The sequence below is a fragment of the Pleurodeles waltl genome, chromosome 5 (genome assembly GCF_031143425.1).
Source record: "Pleurodeles waltl isolate 20211129_DDA chromosome 5, aPleWal1.hap1.20221129, whole genome shotgun sequence".
NCBI lineage: Eukaryota > Metazoa > Chordata > Amphibia > Caudata > Salamandridae > Pleurodeles > Pleurodeles waltl.
In genome coordinates, this window is record NC_090444.1 from 905,223,647 (window position 1) to 905,241,678 (window position 18,032).

At 42.6% G+C, this 18,032-nt stretch overlaps 1 protein-coding gene across 1 annotated transcript in view; it reads right to left on the reverse strand.

Moving 5' to 3' along the window:
• Positions 1 to 18,032, reverse strand: part of ARV1 (ARV1 homolog, fatty acid homeostasis modulator) — a 106,978-nt gene that overhangs the window by 33,830 nt on the left and 55,116 nt on the right. The window contains exons 2-3 of the mRNA XM_069235029.1: positions 15,745 to 15,864; positions 12,506 to 12,659 (exon numbers count right to left, since the gene is read on the reverse strand). Of these exons, the coding sequence (XP_069091130.1) occupies positions 12,506 to 12,659; positions 15,745 to 15,864 (274 nt within the window). The remainder of the gene's footprint in view (positions 1 to 12,505; positions 12,660 to 15,744; positions 15,865 to 18,032) is intronic.

Below are 18,032 nucleotides of genomic sequence, written 5' to 3' on the forward strand. Positions count from 1 at the left end.
AAATATTCTTAACTGTGAGGCACTTCCTCACATTTTGGAAGCTTTTTCGTTCCCTGGGCAGCTGAAACTGATGCTTAAGAGGCTCTATGTGAATGCTTCAGCTTTGATGATAACAAATTCAGTAGAAGCAGAGAGAATTAGGATCACTCGTGGGACTAGGCACGGGTGTCTGCTGTCATCATTTTTTTTTGTTCTACTTATAAACCCCTGGAAATAGTCAGATATCCGTAGGGACAAAAACATATGCCCTCCTGTTTCTGGCCTATCTAAATTAAAATTATATACTAATTAACTGATTGTCTATTTGAGTGCAGAGAAATCCAATATTCAAAATTTATTAGGAAAGATTCAAGAGTTTACATCAGTTTGAAGGTTACAAAATGAATCCAGGGAAATCTCAAATTCTTTTATTTAATGTTACTACCGCTGCAGCTGTTCTCCCAGGGTTCGGGTTGTAGGTACAATCCTATTCTTCCAATTAGATATTTGGGAATATATGTGTTATGTCAAACTATGGAGAATTGTTTAAGCTTAACTAAGAGCCACATTAGTTAAACTGCATGATCTCTTCCTTCAATGGAAAGCTCTATCTACTTCAATTATTGGCACAGTGGCCTTCATCAGTGTTACCATCATTTATTTTCTTATTCCCGAATGACACTATCAAAGTCCCGAAAAAAAACATTCCCAGATTGATTCCCTGCTACGCAGCTTTGTTTGGAGCAACCATCATGCTTGTTTGAGTGTTTTGTACTTGCAACTAGATAAGGAGCACGGTGGGATAGCCAACTACATTACTGTGCTACCCTGCTAGAAATAATTCCTCGTTTTAATGACATACTTTCTGCTTAGATATTTGCAATTGCTTATTCTATGCAATGATTGTAGAGACAAGTATTCAATTGCCTGTTTTTATTACAATATTTAATATCCCCCAAAAAACTAGATATAAATTATTTCAGGAGTTATCTTTTTGCAAACATGACATTTTCAAACAATAGAATATACCAGACTGCCATGATTTCCTCCTCCTAAAAGACTGTGCAGGTCTTGGCGTACATTTGTACACTGTTAAAGTGTATCACTGGGAGAGTTTAGGCTTCAGTGGTGTTGCAAATTCTAAATCATATACTTCAGTGGATCAACTTTGTATCAGAGGCAGTAATATTCGTAAGAAGCTGTGGCTTAACTTTTCAAAAATTAAAAGCTTATTTCAAATATATCCAGCATCTCCTGAGGAGAAGGCTTCCATTATTTTAAAAATGTTGTTGAAAATCAAGCTGAGAGGTGATGGCGTCTGGTGTAGACTGGTGCAGGGTAGCCTGCACGTTCACTTGCTCGTTTACACTTTAAGAAAGTGGAGAAGAAAAGTGTTTAGGGTCACAACTAAGGCGCGGGAAGAACTAAGCCGATATAGCTATAAGCTATTTAGTACTTCCAATTTTAGGGGAATGGAGGTTTTTTTCCAATGGCTCATCTATTATATTCCTAAATTAGTGAGCAGGTTTTATCCCTCTGCCACAAATTGATGTTTTAGATGGCAGGTAGAGGGGACGGGGGAATTAGCAGTCACCTGCCCTGCTCTGTACAATTTCTGGGTTCATTTAGCAGCGTATCTAGGTTCAAGAATAAATAAGCCACTGCTGCTTGAGATTTTTTTCTATTTTATCTGAGCTAATCATAAATGAAAGTCCCAGGGCTGGTTGTTTTTCAGTCAATAAAAGTTTGCATTTATTGCTATGTCAGTAGCTTGTCCTTCGATTTTGCAGTACTGAAAAACAACTGAGATACCACTTTTTGTTAACTGGAAAAGCAAAATGAATCGAGTTCGAATTTGAGGTATCTGGGTTGGGTATGAATTCCGATGTACAATGTGCTTTTTTACCCAGCTGAATATGGAAGAACTGTTTTTGAATTATGTAACTGATATTTTTTTAAATGGTGATTTTGGGTTCAGTATCAAATATGATGTGCAATGTGTTCTCTTAGCTCACTAGGGTAGCACAGTATTTGGATTAGGTAATTTGGATTTTTTACCCTCTTAGGAATTTTCTAAATGGTGACTAAAGTCGTTTTCTTATATTTTACAAGATCAATTAGGTCTGGTATGAAACATGGGCTATCTTTTCTTGTGTACATGTACTTATTTAATTTGTACCCCTTCAATGATTTGCTGTACGTAGAGACTATCTCTTCTTTTTTTGTAAGAGGTATTGACTATGTGTCATTGAATTATATTATATTTTTGTTTACTACCAATAAAAACAGATACAGGCTCCTGAATTTTCTTATTGCTGAAAATTACCAGATTTCGTCCTTAAATTTGGTTCGACATTATTTTTTGTAATGAATTACCGTAGCCATCTGGCAAACATAAAGGAAGCTGGTCCAAACAATCCTTTAAAGAATTGAGTTTCGTGGAGGGCCTCGGATGGCTTCAAACATTATGCTCTCCAGTATGACCCATTGGCAGTTGACAATCTTTGAAAATTGTAGGGCAGCAGGGTACCTGCCCTGAACTGAAGCAAGTGAACAAGTAAAGTAAGCATGATCGACTTCCTTAAAGGGTGCTAATAAGGGCATCTTGCTAATGCTAGTCTGGCCCTCCCAGGAAGGTTGCAGTTTCACCTGCCCTAAGATAATTTTTATTAAATGTTGGATCTTTCAGTACAATTGCACTAAACAATTTCTAAAAGGCCATAGAAGATGCAGGCATTTTGTAAAATGAAATTTTCACATATCAGTTCAGTTCAAATCACTGTATTCGATTTACTGTAACAAATCATAAAAGCACATCCAATAAATAGATCAATAAAAACAAAAAAAAATTAATTGTAACCATTTAACAAAAAGAATGAAAACCTCCTGCTAGAAACCATGATACATAAAACCAAACTGTATGACTCTCTAAAAAGTGTAGGTAAAGTAAAGCTGGCCTCATTTGCATAAAAGCCAAGGAAAGGGTGAATATACTTAAATCAGACATTTTTGAAGTTGGGACAAAGAAGAACGATGTGTAAAGTGTTGAGTGCAGTAACACTGTCACAAGTACAAATAGCAGGCTCTGAGGGTCTATGCCAGCCAACCAGCAACTGAGGAAAAAGATTTAAACGAAAATACAGCCAATGTCACCTAAGGAAGACCGGCATGTCAAGTGTTAAGTATATTTCACAATCACTTGAAAATGTAGCCACCTCATAATGCCTACATGATTTTTTGGATACAGACCTCACTACCCTTTATTCCTGCATATGCAACTGATACACCTTTTTGGCCCAAAACACATCTGATTTTGAAATTGTCTCTGGGTGAGAAAACAGCTCTGGCCTAACTAGAACCCCAAACATATCTTTGATGTACTGTATCGAGGGAATTTGGTGGCCATGTTCCAACCCCAAACAGTATTTCAAAAATTAATCTGCTAAATTCCAGGTCCTTTTTTAAGCCAAACAGACAACCATAATAGGACGGGTGGATTTGAATATAGTCTGAGACAAAACCCACTCCCAGTTCTTCATATACAACTTCTGCTGGCACAGGCTGAGGTAACCTCAAAATCCTCCTTAAAAATGTATTTTCCGCCACCTGAATAGGGTGGCAAGGCTTATAGCCCCAAATAACTTTGCCAAAAGATACTGTGGGGACACACCTGGCTCTATGAAGAGCCAAGATTGATTTAACATGCTGGCGTCCCAATCTTCTTGCAAAAGCATCAACGCAATGAGTCACCCTGTTAAAGGATCACACTTGAGCGCTAACCTAGAGGTTCCCAAATTCGTTTTGTGTCAGTCTGGATGCCTAATCACATGGGCTCTAGATTTCACTTTCTTTGGCCTAATCACCAAAAAATAGTTTTTTGTTGAATTGATTTACTGACCTAGACTGCCCACATGGTCAATTAAAAGCTGTAAACCATTGGCTGTAGACACTATGAGCGCTATGAGCACAGTGTCATCTGCATATAACAAGGCTGGCACCCTCCTATTACCCACCAGAGGAACATCCTTGCATTGTGCCACTAAAACTGGTTCAACAGATTAATATATAATAAAAAGCATGGGTGCTAAAATACAGCCCCGATGGACGTGTCTTCCTAACTCGAAACTGTGACGTGCATTCACCATTGGTCTGGTATCTTACTGAGGCTTCCAGCCCCTCATGCATTTCAACCAAAAAATTAATGAGAGCCCTCTCTACCCTCATGGACCCCAGTACAACAAATAACTTCGCTCCACCCACTGTATCAAAGGCTGGGCTGAGGTCCATGAAGGCCAGGTGTATCGCCTCATTCCTCAACTTTGTGTATTTAGTGATTATTAGATAAAGATTGAGATTCAGCTATATCGTCCCTCTCCCGGGCCTCAAATCATATTGAATATCAGAGTTGAAACGTCCATTCTCTGAACAGTCCCTCAAACGGTTCAACAGTACTCTCCCTATGACCTTCACTTCCACATTCACTAAAGAAATGGGCTTATAAAAGGCTGGATCTGCGCAATTTCCTTTTTTTAAAACAGGTACGATAACCGACCTATGCCAAGAAGGTGAATGAAGGCCTTGCGCTGCTGCGTTCAGATGCTAGATAATCAAAAGTCTTCATAGTTCCACACATGACTTCTAAAGGTCCCGGAGCTTTATTTGCAGGGAAGGGTCGATATAGTTTCTGCAAATTCGTTGACATTAAACTTTAGGGGGCTCCCTCTACCCACGGAGGTCTGCATTATTGAGCTAGAAGATGTAGAGTTAGCCTTTGCATAGACAGATTCAAAACGAATAATCCAATCCTGAGTGGGGATGGATTGGCTCTGCTCAGGTATCGCCGTCTCATTAAAAAGGGGCTGAAAGCAAAGCTTTCACCTGACTCAGAGGCGGCCACCAGCTCTTCCCATGTCTCTTTTTTAAGGGTCTCTTTTTGGGACTTTCAGGCCAAATTTTAATGCTTTCTGGCCTCTTTTACTATCTCCATATCCCTGGAGTTTTTCCTGTAAGGCCTTCATCAGCTACCTATGTGCCGAGGAACAGCTTGTATTGAACCACTTGGAGCCTGGGTTTCCCTCCCATCTTGCTTTTAGTGTGAGAGCCGTTTGCACTGCTAAATCAATGTTAGAGAAGGAGTCTAATATGCTCTGATCCGGGGAGTCTATCAATAGGCATTTCTCAAAATCTGCTCACCGTTTCCGAATCAAATCCCTTTAAAAAAATTGTCTGGGACATTTTTACCCCATATGAGTCTACGCCCTTGTTCCTGCAGTTTCAGAAGCTCTTTATAAAAAGTAGTTGACTTGCCCCCCCATTGCAAACCCTCTATACTAAGCCACTAATGGGTTATGATCGCTACTACAGTTCCATTCCACAGAGATACTAATATGCAAGGGTAACATCCTGGCCAAGGCCAAGATAAAATCAATGGCTGAACTACACCTCTACCTTTAAATGTAGGTACTAGATCTCGAGAGTTAGTGTTGGTCAATAAAATAAAACGCTTACATTCTGCTGCCAAAATATTAAGCAAGTACCCTTGCCAGGAATGGAAAAAATGAACCTTCTCCATCTTCTCCCACGCATCACACTTCATGCATCAACCTAAGGTTGTAGACTGGAATCACCCGCTAACACTATCATGGGGGCGAAGGATCGTGCCTGGAAGAAACCCTCCAAAAACGTAGATAATCCCACCTCCAGATCGTCCCTTGAGGAAGGTGAGTTGTAGACCTTAATTACTAAAACCCTTGTACTAAAAGTGAATGATAGGAGGACATGGAATACATTTAATAATTTGGAAGAGACCAACTATCTTGCATCCTAGGGTGAAACTAACAAAAGTAGCCAGCCCTCCTGTTTCACATAGCATATCGTTTTACAGCATATTTTTCACTTATAAATTTCACTTCCCTTAATTGTTCCATCCTCTACTTTCCAAGGGAATTCTCATCCAACGCAATGACCAAGTAGCTCTTTAAAAGACGCAAGAAGGGAAAATAAACCAATGACAAGTCTGTACTGCAGACCCAAACAGCACAGCTGTCACTCAGGTTACAGAGATCTCACAGGTTCAATAGTCCCACACGGCATTAAAAATGTCACTATGCTACAAATATCGAATTGGAAATACAATAATTTGTTGCCAAATGTTAGTTTACAAGCACATTTTGCAAACTAATAGAAGGTTTAATTATGGAAAAACAAACTCCTTAGCCACAAACAGAAACCTATCACTTTAGTGAAAAAACACAATTGTGAGATGGTCAACATAATTTTGTTTTAGCCGTTTAGTTGGTTTGGGCCCAAACATCAATTGGCCATTTTCATCAAGGAGTCACATGTCACACAGCTACACATAGATAGATTCAGCCTTGCATACCCTTGTATCACCATCTGACGCAATGGATGACCAGAGAAAGTCAACAATTACCACTAATATACTACAGTCAATGTTATACCAAGGGTGGACTTTATCATACCACGTATGACCACAATAAGCCACAAGTTATGGAATAACCTCCATTTCACTAGGGCCTTCTTTCTAACAGAGGTGGGCACAAACGTGCCCGGCCTTCAATTAAGGACTTCCTACCTTATGAAATGAAACATTAAATCAATATTCTTGTATATTTAAAGTCAAGCATTTATAAAGGCATTATGTGTTGGTTTGTTTTTTTAATAGGACACACACAGAAGACACCAAGGCCATAAATAGAGAACATAAAAATCGCAATATACTCACAAAAGTCATCATAGCCAAACACAAGCAAAACATGCACACATACATATGCTCAACTAGGCAACACTAAAGGTACATATATGAACATAAATAACACTGATTTCCAAATTATAAATTAGAGCCTGATTCAGAACTCAGCGGATGGGTTACACCGTCACAATGGTGACGGATATCCTGTTCACCGAAATCTAAATCCCATTATGATCTGTGGGATTTAGATTTCGGTAGACTGGATATCCATCACTGCAGTGAGGTAGTAAAGCTGTTCACCGAGTTCTAAATCAGGTTCTTAGTCTGGGATGTACACTTAACACAGGAATTAAAGTAAACTATATTATGATAGTTCATCTTTAAAACACATCTGTAATATCGGGCCAGTTAGAAAAAAAGGAAAAGGCTAGAGATTTAAGGTATACCACCGTCAACTCTCTCTGAAAATTGGAAACAGATAAAAGACACAAAAAACGCACTCAAAGTTAGCCCAAGATGTCACTTTTACCTGAACTGCCACATCACACACAAAGCTATTATTATAGCATAATACCATAGTAGCAAAGCACGTAAAAAAAATTGTTTCAGTGTTTCTTGTGGGATTAAAAGTGGGAGAGCAGTTTTTATGTTGCATAATGAAGCAGTACTAAAAAGTAAATATCCTAAACTAAACTGATTCGACAGACCCTGTGAACACCACCCGCTAATGTTGGAGATAATCTCCTGGGTTTGAGGGAATTACGCCCTTTTGCTGAAAACCTTGTGTTACTATGGCATCCTGATGAAAATGTGACTGATCAAGTTGGCTTGGTCTTCACCATTGTCTACGTCTCCCAAAGTTGGCAAAGATTGCACTGAAATGCATGGTAAACTAAAGACATCTAGATTGATTCATAAAACGTTGCTACATAATCAAACAGCATTTCCAAAAATACCATTGCAGCTACTAATTTATGCCCAATTCAACCAAAAATAATGTTAAGCAAGTACCGTTCTTTAGAACAGATACCTCGTATATTAAAAAGGATGCTTTCCCATGTCAACAATCAACAGCACAACACAAAATAGAAGAGTGCAGCTTCCCCTTGGGCCCACCTCGATGCTGAACCAAATAAATGGGATATGACTTTTGGTATGTCAAAACGCCATACATCATGAACGATAGTTACAATCAATTAATGATAGACGAATGTCATTAGTGAGGCTTGCAGCAACTAATGGCTGAGGAGGGATGGGCATAACTTCAATAGATGGTGTAAGCAGTTCCTGACAGGCCTAAAATGAATGTATTAACTCACAAACTTTACTAGAGACAAAAAACTTGCTCTGTGCAAAGTGTGCCGTTAAAACAGTTCAGTGTTTTTTTTAGCTTTCATTCTACACTTTGTTTCCTTAGTTGCCTCTCAGATAGGAATACAGCAGAAGAGAACTGACTCCAGCCACTGTAGTTATCCCTCTGCAGAATGGAGTGGCGCAGAGCAGAGTACAGTAAGTATCGTAGAGTGTGGCGGCATAGAGTGGAGTGGAGTAGAGTGCCGTAGAGTGGTGCAGAGTGGAGTGATGTAGAGCCGAGTGATGCAGAAGGGAGTGGCGCAGAGTAGATCGAGGGGCAAAGAGTGGTGCAGAACAGAGTAGCATAGAGTGGTGTAGAGTATAGTGCCATGCCGTGGAGTGGCACAGAGTGCAGTGGAGTAGCATAGAGTGGAGCAGTGCAGAGTACAGTGGCATAGAGTCCAGTGGCAGGGAGTGCAGTGTTGCAGAGTAGTGTGTCAGAGTGCAGCAGAGAAGAGCAAAGTAAAGTGGTGTAGAGAGCAGAGACGTAGATTGCAGTGACAGAGTGCAGTTATGGAGAGAGCATTGGTGTAGAGTACAGTGGTTAAGAGACAAGTGGAGTAACGTGCGGTGGCATAGAGTTGAGTGCTGCAGAGCAGAGTAGGGTGGCGTAGTGTCGATTGTTTCAGAGCACAATGATGTGCGTAGAGTAAAGTGGTGCAGGTAAGAGTGCAGTTGCATCGAGTAGTGTTAGAAATGGGGTCTCTAGTTGGCAGTGGGTTTGCACCATGTCCAAATAGTACTCTAGTCAGGATAAAGGAGATACCCACTCAAATAACCCCTGCTCACCCCCTTGGTAGCTTGGCACTAGCAGTCAGGCTTATCTCAGAAGCAATGTGTCAAGCATTTGCACATAACACACAGTAATAAGTGAAAACACTACAAAAGGACACCACACCAGTTTTTGAAAAATAGCTAATATTTATCTGTGTAAAACGAGACCAAAACGATAAGAATCCAACATACAGTAATAAAGACATGAATTTTGTAAGATTTATCTTAAAAATACAGTTCCTTGAAGTCGATAGCTCCACCTCCGGCTATCACGGCGTTGTGATCAACAAAACCAACAGTTCAGGCCGGCCAAGGCGTCGTGGACCAGCTACGGTGTCGGGAAGACCCGCAAACAGTACCTTGGATTTGCAGGGCATCATGATCCTCGGGGTGGCTCCGGAGAGCGTCGTCGCTGGCGTCACGGTGTCGGTTCCGGAGGCGGTGCGGGAGTCGTCAGGCCCTTGAAGTCACAAGCGTGCGGATCGAACTCAGGGCTGATGAAGTCAGGAGCGCTGGCGTGGATGGCGTTGGGGCTGCGGTGAGAAGCGGGATGATGCGACGTGCGGTGCCCACAGGTCACAGTGCAGGCAGCGGCTCGGTGACGGCGTCCAGCGGGGGTCTGTGAGACCAGGGCTGCGGTGTGAAGCGGGGTGGTGCGACGTGCGATGTCACCAGGTCACGGTGCAGGCAGCGGCGTTGTCGTTGCTGAAGTGATGTAGTCAGTAGGCCCAAGCCAGAGGTGTGGGACGGTGCTTCGTGACTCTCGATGACACTGGATTCGATGATGCTGGCATCAGTGGACCAGGGCTGTGGTGTGGGACAGGACGGTGCTTTGTGTACCTCAGGAGTGCTGTCCAAAGGCCACGGTGCAGGCAGCAGCGCCGGTGACAGCAGGAGCCGCGGTGTCGGGGATGCCCAGGCTGCGGTGTGAACAGGCAATGCCGGAGTGTGGGGCCCACAGGTCGCGGTGCGAGTAGCAGCTTGGTGAGGTCGTCCGATGATGGCGTCGGTGAGACCAGGGTCGCGGTGCGAAGCTGGGCAATGAGACTCTTTGCGGCGTTGGCAGGACACGGTGCAGGCCAGCGGCATCGTTGGCGGCGCCACTTTTGTTTCTCCTCTTGAGCAGCATAAAACACACAGTTTCCAGTGCTGCAGGTCGAGGAAACTGAAGTCTTTGGTGTCCCTGAGACTTCCAACAGGAGGCAAGCTCTACTCCAAGCCCTTGGAGAACTTTCTCAAGCAGGACACAGAGCAAAGTTCACCCTTTGCACCCTTTTCAGGCAAAAGCAGCAACTGCTGGCCAGTCCAGTAAAGCAACACAGCAAAGGGACAGTACTCCTCCTGCAACTCTTCAGCTCTTCTCCTGGGCAGAGGTTCCTCTTGATTCCAGAAAGATTCTAAAAGTCTGGGGTTTTGGGGCTTTTTCTTATACCCCTTTCTGCCTTTGAAGTTGACAAACTTCAAAGCAAAGTCTCAAGTGTTTGCAAGATCCTTCCTTGTCCAGGCCAGGCCCCAGACACACCAGGGGGTCGGTGACTGCATTGTGTGAGAGCAGGCACATTCCATTCAAGTGTGAGTGACCACTCCTCCCCTCCCTTCCAGCACAGATGGCTCATCTGGATATGCAGGCTACACCCCAGCCCCCTTTGTGTCACTGTCTAGAGGAGAGGTGTGAACAGCCCAACTGTCACAATGACCCAGGCGGGCAATCCACAAACAGGCAGTCACAGAATGGATTAAGCAAGAAAATGCCTACTTTATAAAAGTGGCATTTTCAAACTAATAATCTAAAAACCAACTTCACTAAAAGATGTATTTTTGAATTGTGAGTTCAGAGACCCTAAACTCCAAATTTCTATCTGCTCCCAAAGGGGGTCTGCACTTTAAAGTTAATTCAAGGCAGTCCCCATGTTAACCTATGAGAGAGATAGGCATTGCAATAGTGAAAACTTAATTTTTGGCAGTATTTCACTATTAAAACACACCAGTATACGTCCTGCCTTAAACATACACCGTACCCCGCCCATGAGGCCACCTAGGGCCTACCTTAGGGGTGCCTTACATGTATAAAAAGGGAAGGTTTAGGCCTGGCAAGTGGGTACACTTGCCAAGTCGAATTGGCAGTTTAAAACTGCACACACAGACACTGAAGTGGCAGGTCTGAGTCATAGTTACAGGGCTACTAATGTGGGTGGCACAACCAGTGCTGCAGGCCCACTAGTAGCATTTGATTTACAGGCCCAGGGCACCTCTAGTGCACTTTACTAGGGACTTACCATAAATAAAATATGCCAATCATGGATAAACCAATCAACAGTACAATTTCTATAAGGAGCACTTGCACTTTAGCACTGATTAGCAGTGGTAAAGTGTGCAGAGACAATAAACCAGCAAAAACAGACCTGAAAAATAGGAGGAAGAAAACAACAAGTTTGGGGATAACCTAGCAAAAGGGGCCATTTCCAGCAAGTGGCTTAAAGTTTAATGGCGTAAAGTGGTGTAGAGTGGATTGGCATATAGTGTAGGGGCACACAGTTGAGTGTTACAGAGTAAAGTGCACTGGTGTAGAGTATGTTGGCATAGAGTGCAGTGTTGCAGAGTGTTGTAGTGTACAGCAGCGTTGAGTGGAGTTGTGCAGAGTAGCCTGGTATGGCCTAGACTGGAGGGGTGTAGGGTGCATTGGTGAAAGGTGCAGTGGTGTAAAGTCGAATGGTGAAGAGTGCACTGGCATAGAGTAGAGTGGCACAGGGTATAGTAGAGAGGCTCAGCGATAAGTGGCGTAGAGTGGAGCAGTGCAGAGTGCAGTGGAGTGGGGTAAAGTGGAGTGCAGAGTAGAGTGCAGTGGTGTGGAGTGGTGCAGAGTAGAGTGGAGTGGCGCAGAGTAGAGTGGAGTGGCATAGAGTGAAGTATTTGTAGGATGACAGCACAATGCCATTATAGACAAATCATTTCAATTGAGATTACCATTACATTTGCACAGACATACAGTTCTACTAATAAATCTATACAGTGCACAGACGAAACTGTGTGAAAATTGCATTACCTATGGTAAGGATTTGTTTTGATCATATTAAAGTATTAAAGTGTTTGTTTCCAACACACTTCAGAAATAAAGAAAAATGCCCTTCCTTTGTGTACCTAATTCCGATATATTCTGAAACACCTACAGTTCGTTTAAATGTTGTTGTGTGCTAGAAAAAACCTCTTTCCTACCCCCAGTATCCAGCAAGAGAGTCACATAAATCCTCGCACTTTAAAGTGTCAGAGAAAGAAAAGTAAACAAGCGCCCTCGGAAGACACAGCCTGACATTGGACCTCAGTCTTCGAATTCACAACAAATGTGATGAGATAAGAACATGATTTACAGGCCTGTTTACAGAAAGGGAGCACTCAGAAGGATACTGTAAATAAGGTATTGTCAAGGGAAGGACCGAACTCAAGTTGGACAGCTTAAAATAAATAAAGCTAACAAATGGAAAGCAAGAAAATGTGAGTTACAAACCACTAAGCCAACGGGCAGAATGCATTCCTTGGTCAACTTTCAGAATGTCCCCAAGATGTCTTCAGCAAACCAGATGCTGAGTGGTCTGGTAGGCTGCGACCTAAATATGACTTACCTTTTTAATCCCTCATAAACAGGACTAGACAAAATTATCGATCTGTGAAGAAATAACTCATAATTCTTACCGAGACATGCTATCCCAAACATTCTGTAAAAATCCCATTCTTTAGCATATCGTATGATGTCTTCTGGGTCGGTGGTCTGCGTTGATCCCTGCAGCTGCAACCATCGGACGTATGCTTCACAAAGCAAGCAGAATATGCAGAGCTTTCCGTGTATCTAGAAATGGAAAAACCACAGCTACCATCAACACCAAAACGGAAGAGCACCTAACCAAAAAAGGGTAGTATAACTGTGGAACGTTTTAGGGTAAGAATTTGATGTATGTTGTGAAAGAAGTGGTTTAAATGGGGCAGTTCATACCTTTGTGTTGAATTTGCTGGCATGGACGTCATTTAGGAGTCGCAGCTGCGACTCCCTGGCTTGCTGCTTGCAACCCTTAGCCTAAGTGGTGGAAAAATGAGTGCCAGGAACACAGTGGCTGCTTGTCCTTAGGAAGGTTGCTTGTGGCGCCATTCCCTTTATATATATATATATGCATACACACATTATAATATTTTTCACTACCAGTGTATTAGAAAAGGGAGCTCAGTTAGCTGGACTATGACCTTCTCCACCATCTGAAGTAAGTAAAAAAAAAAATTAAATGTATGTTGTGTGCATGATTGTGGGTGAGAGTGGGTTTAGGGGACACAGTGTGTGTGTGTGTGTGTGTGAAAGTGAAGTTCAAAGAGAATGTGATGTCACTTCTGCTTCACTGGCATTTTGGAGAATTGACTTGCATACATGCAGGTCAGAAGTAAGCGGTATTTGGAGATGTTAGTACTGCAACGGGAGACTTTAACAAGCAAGAAAACGATACTTGTGTATTTTGGCTCACCACAAAGACATTGTGCCATTGAATAAAAGAAAGCCTGGATAACCAAGCACAAAAATGACATTCTTTGCAGTCTTGACAATAACACCGTTTAATAAAAATTGCAAAAGGAAATTCATAAATAGATGCCTACATATCAAGCATATCCTCAACCTTGTATTATTATTCCTTTTACAATTTCTTAAAACTTTACAGGTGTCCTCTCTGTTCTGAGAATAATGGCTACAATTTAGTGAAGCATTATAAAGAATGAAAGTTAAAAGATTGATTAGTGAAAAGACGGCAACACAAATTATACAAATAGAAAGAGCTGCGAGGGCCAACTGGAGGCCCTATCTCAATTAGAGAGGTAGACAATGAGATCGCCTGAGAGCTTAGAAGCAGAACCATGCAACAAATACCAAACAACTTAACAGTGGCCTACTGTAATAATACCCACATACATATACAGAATCCCTCTGCGTAGGCACCAACATAATCTAAGTAAACATCTGATGTCCTCGTTTTATTTTTATCAACAGTTCTTTCTCCCTCTCATTCCTGCCTTAATGATGGGTGATTGTCAATTAATCACCCGCCCGTCCAGCACTTTACCCATCAATCAAGTCGTTAACCTGTCCATCAAGTCTTTTATCTTTCTTTAAACTGTGTCCCTATTACTTCATCTCTTCAACTTTCCGTCTGGGCACCAACATCGCTGAAGAGTGCCCTGCTCACTTTGGGTGACCACCAGTGAAGAGGTTGGCTGCCTTTTCATTTACTGTGTGCTCTCTGCGTGCATATGTGACTGTGTGTCCGCTACCTCTATGCACCACTATTGTCGTGCGTGGGTCTCTAAGAGCAGTGGCGTAGCGTGGGTTGTCAGCACCCGGGGCAAGGCAAGTAATTTGCGCCCCCTAACCCGGGGCAAGGCAAGTAATTTGCGCCCCCTAACCCGTGGATTTAGTCTCTTCCAAGATGTTGCGCCCGGCCCCGCCTGCACCCCCCATGCTACGCCACTGTCTAAGAGTGTTTTCTATACTGGCATGTATGCCTCTAGAGCAGTGGTATTAATACTTTTTTATGCCGCGCCCCCCCCAGTTGAAAAATAAAAATCTCTGGGCCCCCCCTCAGAATTTTTCACAATTATTTTAGGAAGATGGCAATGCTTAAATATGTCTAAACCTATTTAAACATTGCAGTTAAGTACTGTTACCTTTTTTAAAACTGCAATAACATGATTCTACTTAAAACAAAGGCATGTTATCTGTATAATATTTCTTTAGGCCAGAGTTTGGCGCCCCCCCCCCTGGGATCACTTAAGGGCCCGCTAGGGGGGCCCGCCCCCGAGTTTGAAGACCTCTGCTCTAGAGTCACCTCTGAGCATGTGTGTATGCACTACAAGAAGAAGTAAACCGACTTATGTTGTCAATGTTTCATTATTTGTCCTTTCTTTATTTCAGTTATTCTGCCTGTTTGCATATTCGCATTGTCGTGACAACAGATCCGGATTCCAGAACCAAAAGTCGAGAATGACAAACTTGGGCCCTGTTACTCTGCTTCTCTTCTTTTCCCACCTCACACTTGACTGTTTGAGAAAATAAGGTGTGCACCCAGATCTAATTACATCATCTGCACTTGATTCACCTTTGACTGTATGGGGACTGTAATATGTATATGATCTAATATATGCATTTGAGAAAAATAACAGGATTGGTGGTGTCATTTCCGGTTTAGTCTGCAGTTTTGTTCCAACGTTTGATGTATGCAAAACGTGGTGTTTACTAATTATGGGATTCCGCTAAGTCATAAAGAGGGTTCCCATCTAGAATGAGTCCAATGGGAAAATTGTTTGTTTATTACATGTTGACCCAAGTTCCGGTGGCATATATGGTACTCCTTGTGATAGGTGATATCATGTAACTAATTTGATGATATCATATCATCACATCACTTGGATCGGGCAATACATATCGTGAACTATGGTAAATGTGGGACTGCCTTTGAAGCTGTAGGGGTTAACTTGTGCCCGGAGGACCACCTGGTCCCAGGTATGAAAAAGAAATTGGCATCACTTATACCCAGGAAATAGGGAAATAAGTGGAGTCTTACATGATGTGTGATATCATCACATATATCCAAATAAAGCCACACCGCTACCACATAACACCACAAAAACTGAAACTCAGTCACAAGATGGACTTAACCACACAAAACAGAATTCAGGTGATAGACTCTTTACATGGTTTGCTGTCAACAGGAAAGGTCTATCTCATGCATGAATGCCTATGTTGGAGGATGAAAGGGTTATTGTTCTGCAAAACACATAATGACGGAAGGAAATGCAATTTAAATCAATTATCAGGCACCTGCATGCAATTAGAACCACTACTACATAAACATCTGAACATATAACATAACACACCAGAGAATATAAGGCAGTCATACGTTTATCGTGGTGTTGAAAAGGATATGTCTGTAAACCTGTGCCTTGCAAAGGATGGCATTAATCAAGATGATGACAGGATCGTACTCGATGTACTTATCTACAGGCTTGTGGCAGGATTTCTAAAAAGATTAAAAGAAAGATGCAAGTCAGGGCAAGCAAAATTCGATAAACATCTAAAATTCTTTAGTACAAATTGGACTGAGATTAAAAGAGATTATCGAACTAAAGTAGCGTTGATTGACCGGGCTGCACACACATTATCTGGATTTCATCCCAAATTATTTAGCGATTCCTTATAAACCACCACAGCAATTGTTGGCGCAGTAACAATTCGTATTTTATTTGGTCAGAAAACACACACGACCTACATACCTAGATGGAAAATTGCAGTACAGGACTGCAGTCTTCCTATTTTTGTCTCGGAGTTCGACGAACGGGTTTCTAAACACAGAAATGCCAATATATCTGCCTAATTTATAAGTTAAATTGAAAGGGCTGTTTAAGTGACTGTTGAGTTTGCATGCGTGGCTTAGTGAGTGAGAATGAGTAAACCTTAGGATGACTGAGTGAGAGATCGCGAGCATGGCTCATTAACGAGCAAAAATAACAGGCAAAGTTAAGCAGAATCACTGCACACATCCCTCACAAGCAGTGTCAGCCTTCACCAACACAGAAAGAACAGGTGCACCACAGATAGCAGTGCACGCGTTCTTAGCATATATTATGCTAACAAATCCTCTTCTGCTGGTGAAAAGTAGTCAATGAAGCCACTTGAATAAACTTATTCACCCCGTCGCTGCCGATACCATCTTAGGTTATTGCTGATAACAATCGGGTGCCTCAGTGATCCCTTAGGTGTTGACACTCCTGGATAGGTTATAAGAATTGGGAGCTGAGAAGACACATACAGTCTCTCAAGGTTGCACAGGGGTGGCAACAGAAGGCAAATCCTGACCAATGCCGCTCTTTACTGAGGACTTGATGCCACGACCAGAATCGACAAACCAAAAGTAGCTCTTCAACAGGGCAATGGATGCATAGAAAATACCAAGGTACATCTTCCCTCATAAAAAGGGACACAGAGGGTGAGGAAACACTCCTGGACAGTGTGTGGAAACCAGGACACACCAGGACCAGCAAGAGCTGTTGGGCCAGGCTGCAAGGGTGCACTCAGACATTGGATCCCTGCAAGTGTACAAAGGCATTGGACCTGTGCCAGAGGCACAGGACTCAGTGAGGAGGAGCCTTGTGGATGTGCCTGAAGCAGAATGGAGGGATTAGGTTGTCGAGGGGAGTCCTGGAGGAGGACATTTGATCCGCACAGGGTAAATAGACCATCAGTAAATCTCATTAGCATCGGACTGGCCCTAGACTACACCACAGAGTAGCATGCCCTCTCGTGTAGGAGCAAGATGGGTGCTGCAGATATGGCCTAGGAGGATACAAAGAGTTGGTGGGGTGGGCATATTTCTGATCAGCACAGCAGACAGCAAATGATGGGGAATGTGAAAAGAATATAGCATATTTCTCCTTTCTGCAGTGATAGCAAGAGAGGTCACCAGTGCCATGCCGCAGAATAGACAGCTTTGTTACTGCTGGACAGCGGGAGAGGTTGTTTCAAGAAGCAATTCCCATAAATATACAACATGAGCCTCAGTCTTATCCACAAACTGATCCAGTTTGCTCTGGAGGCAATGAAGGAAAGTAAGGGGAAGAGGGAGAATGACCAGAAAAGGATGGTGTTTGGCTTTGGATAAAGGACATCATGCTAACATCACTCAGCCCTGCAGTGGTGCCAGTAGAATCTGGGCGCAGGAGAGTACCTCGGATACTGCTCTGATGCCAAGACCTATACGCATCACGGTAGTCACTTACAACAGGGGCCACAATTCACTCTCCGACCTCCATTCCTACACCGCACACAACAACTCCCAGTTCTTTGGAGGGCCAGTGTGTGGTGCACCATGTTGAAGGCCAGAGGTAGACTTCATTGCCTTCAAATGTCAAATCAGGCATAAAGAGAAAACCCAGTCACTCACATTGATCAACACTACAAGTACCGAATGGCTTTCGCGTGGACTGATCCACAAAATGAAAGACTCTATAAACAAAGCTAAGATTGAAGGTGGCAGACCCAGTTCTTCACTCCAGGTAGGACGTCTACTGGACTGGATTAAAATGTGATTAACACATCAAGCAAGCAATGTTTTAAGGGGGTTGATTCAAAACCAATTGTATTTGTTTTCTGGAATAGTACGATTTTCGGCAGACAGCTAAAGCTGCATTT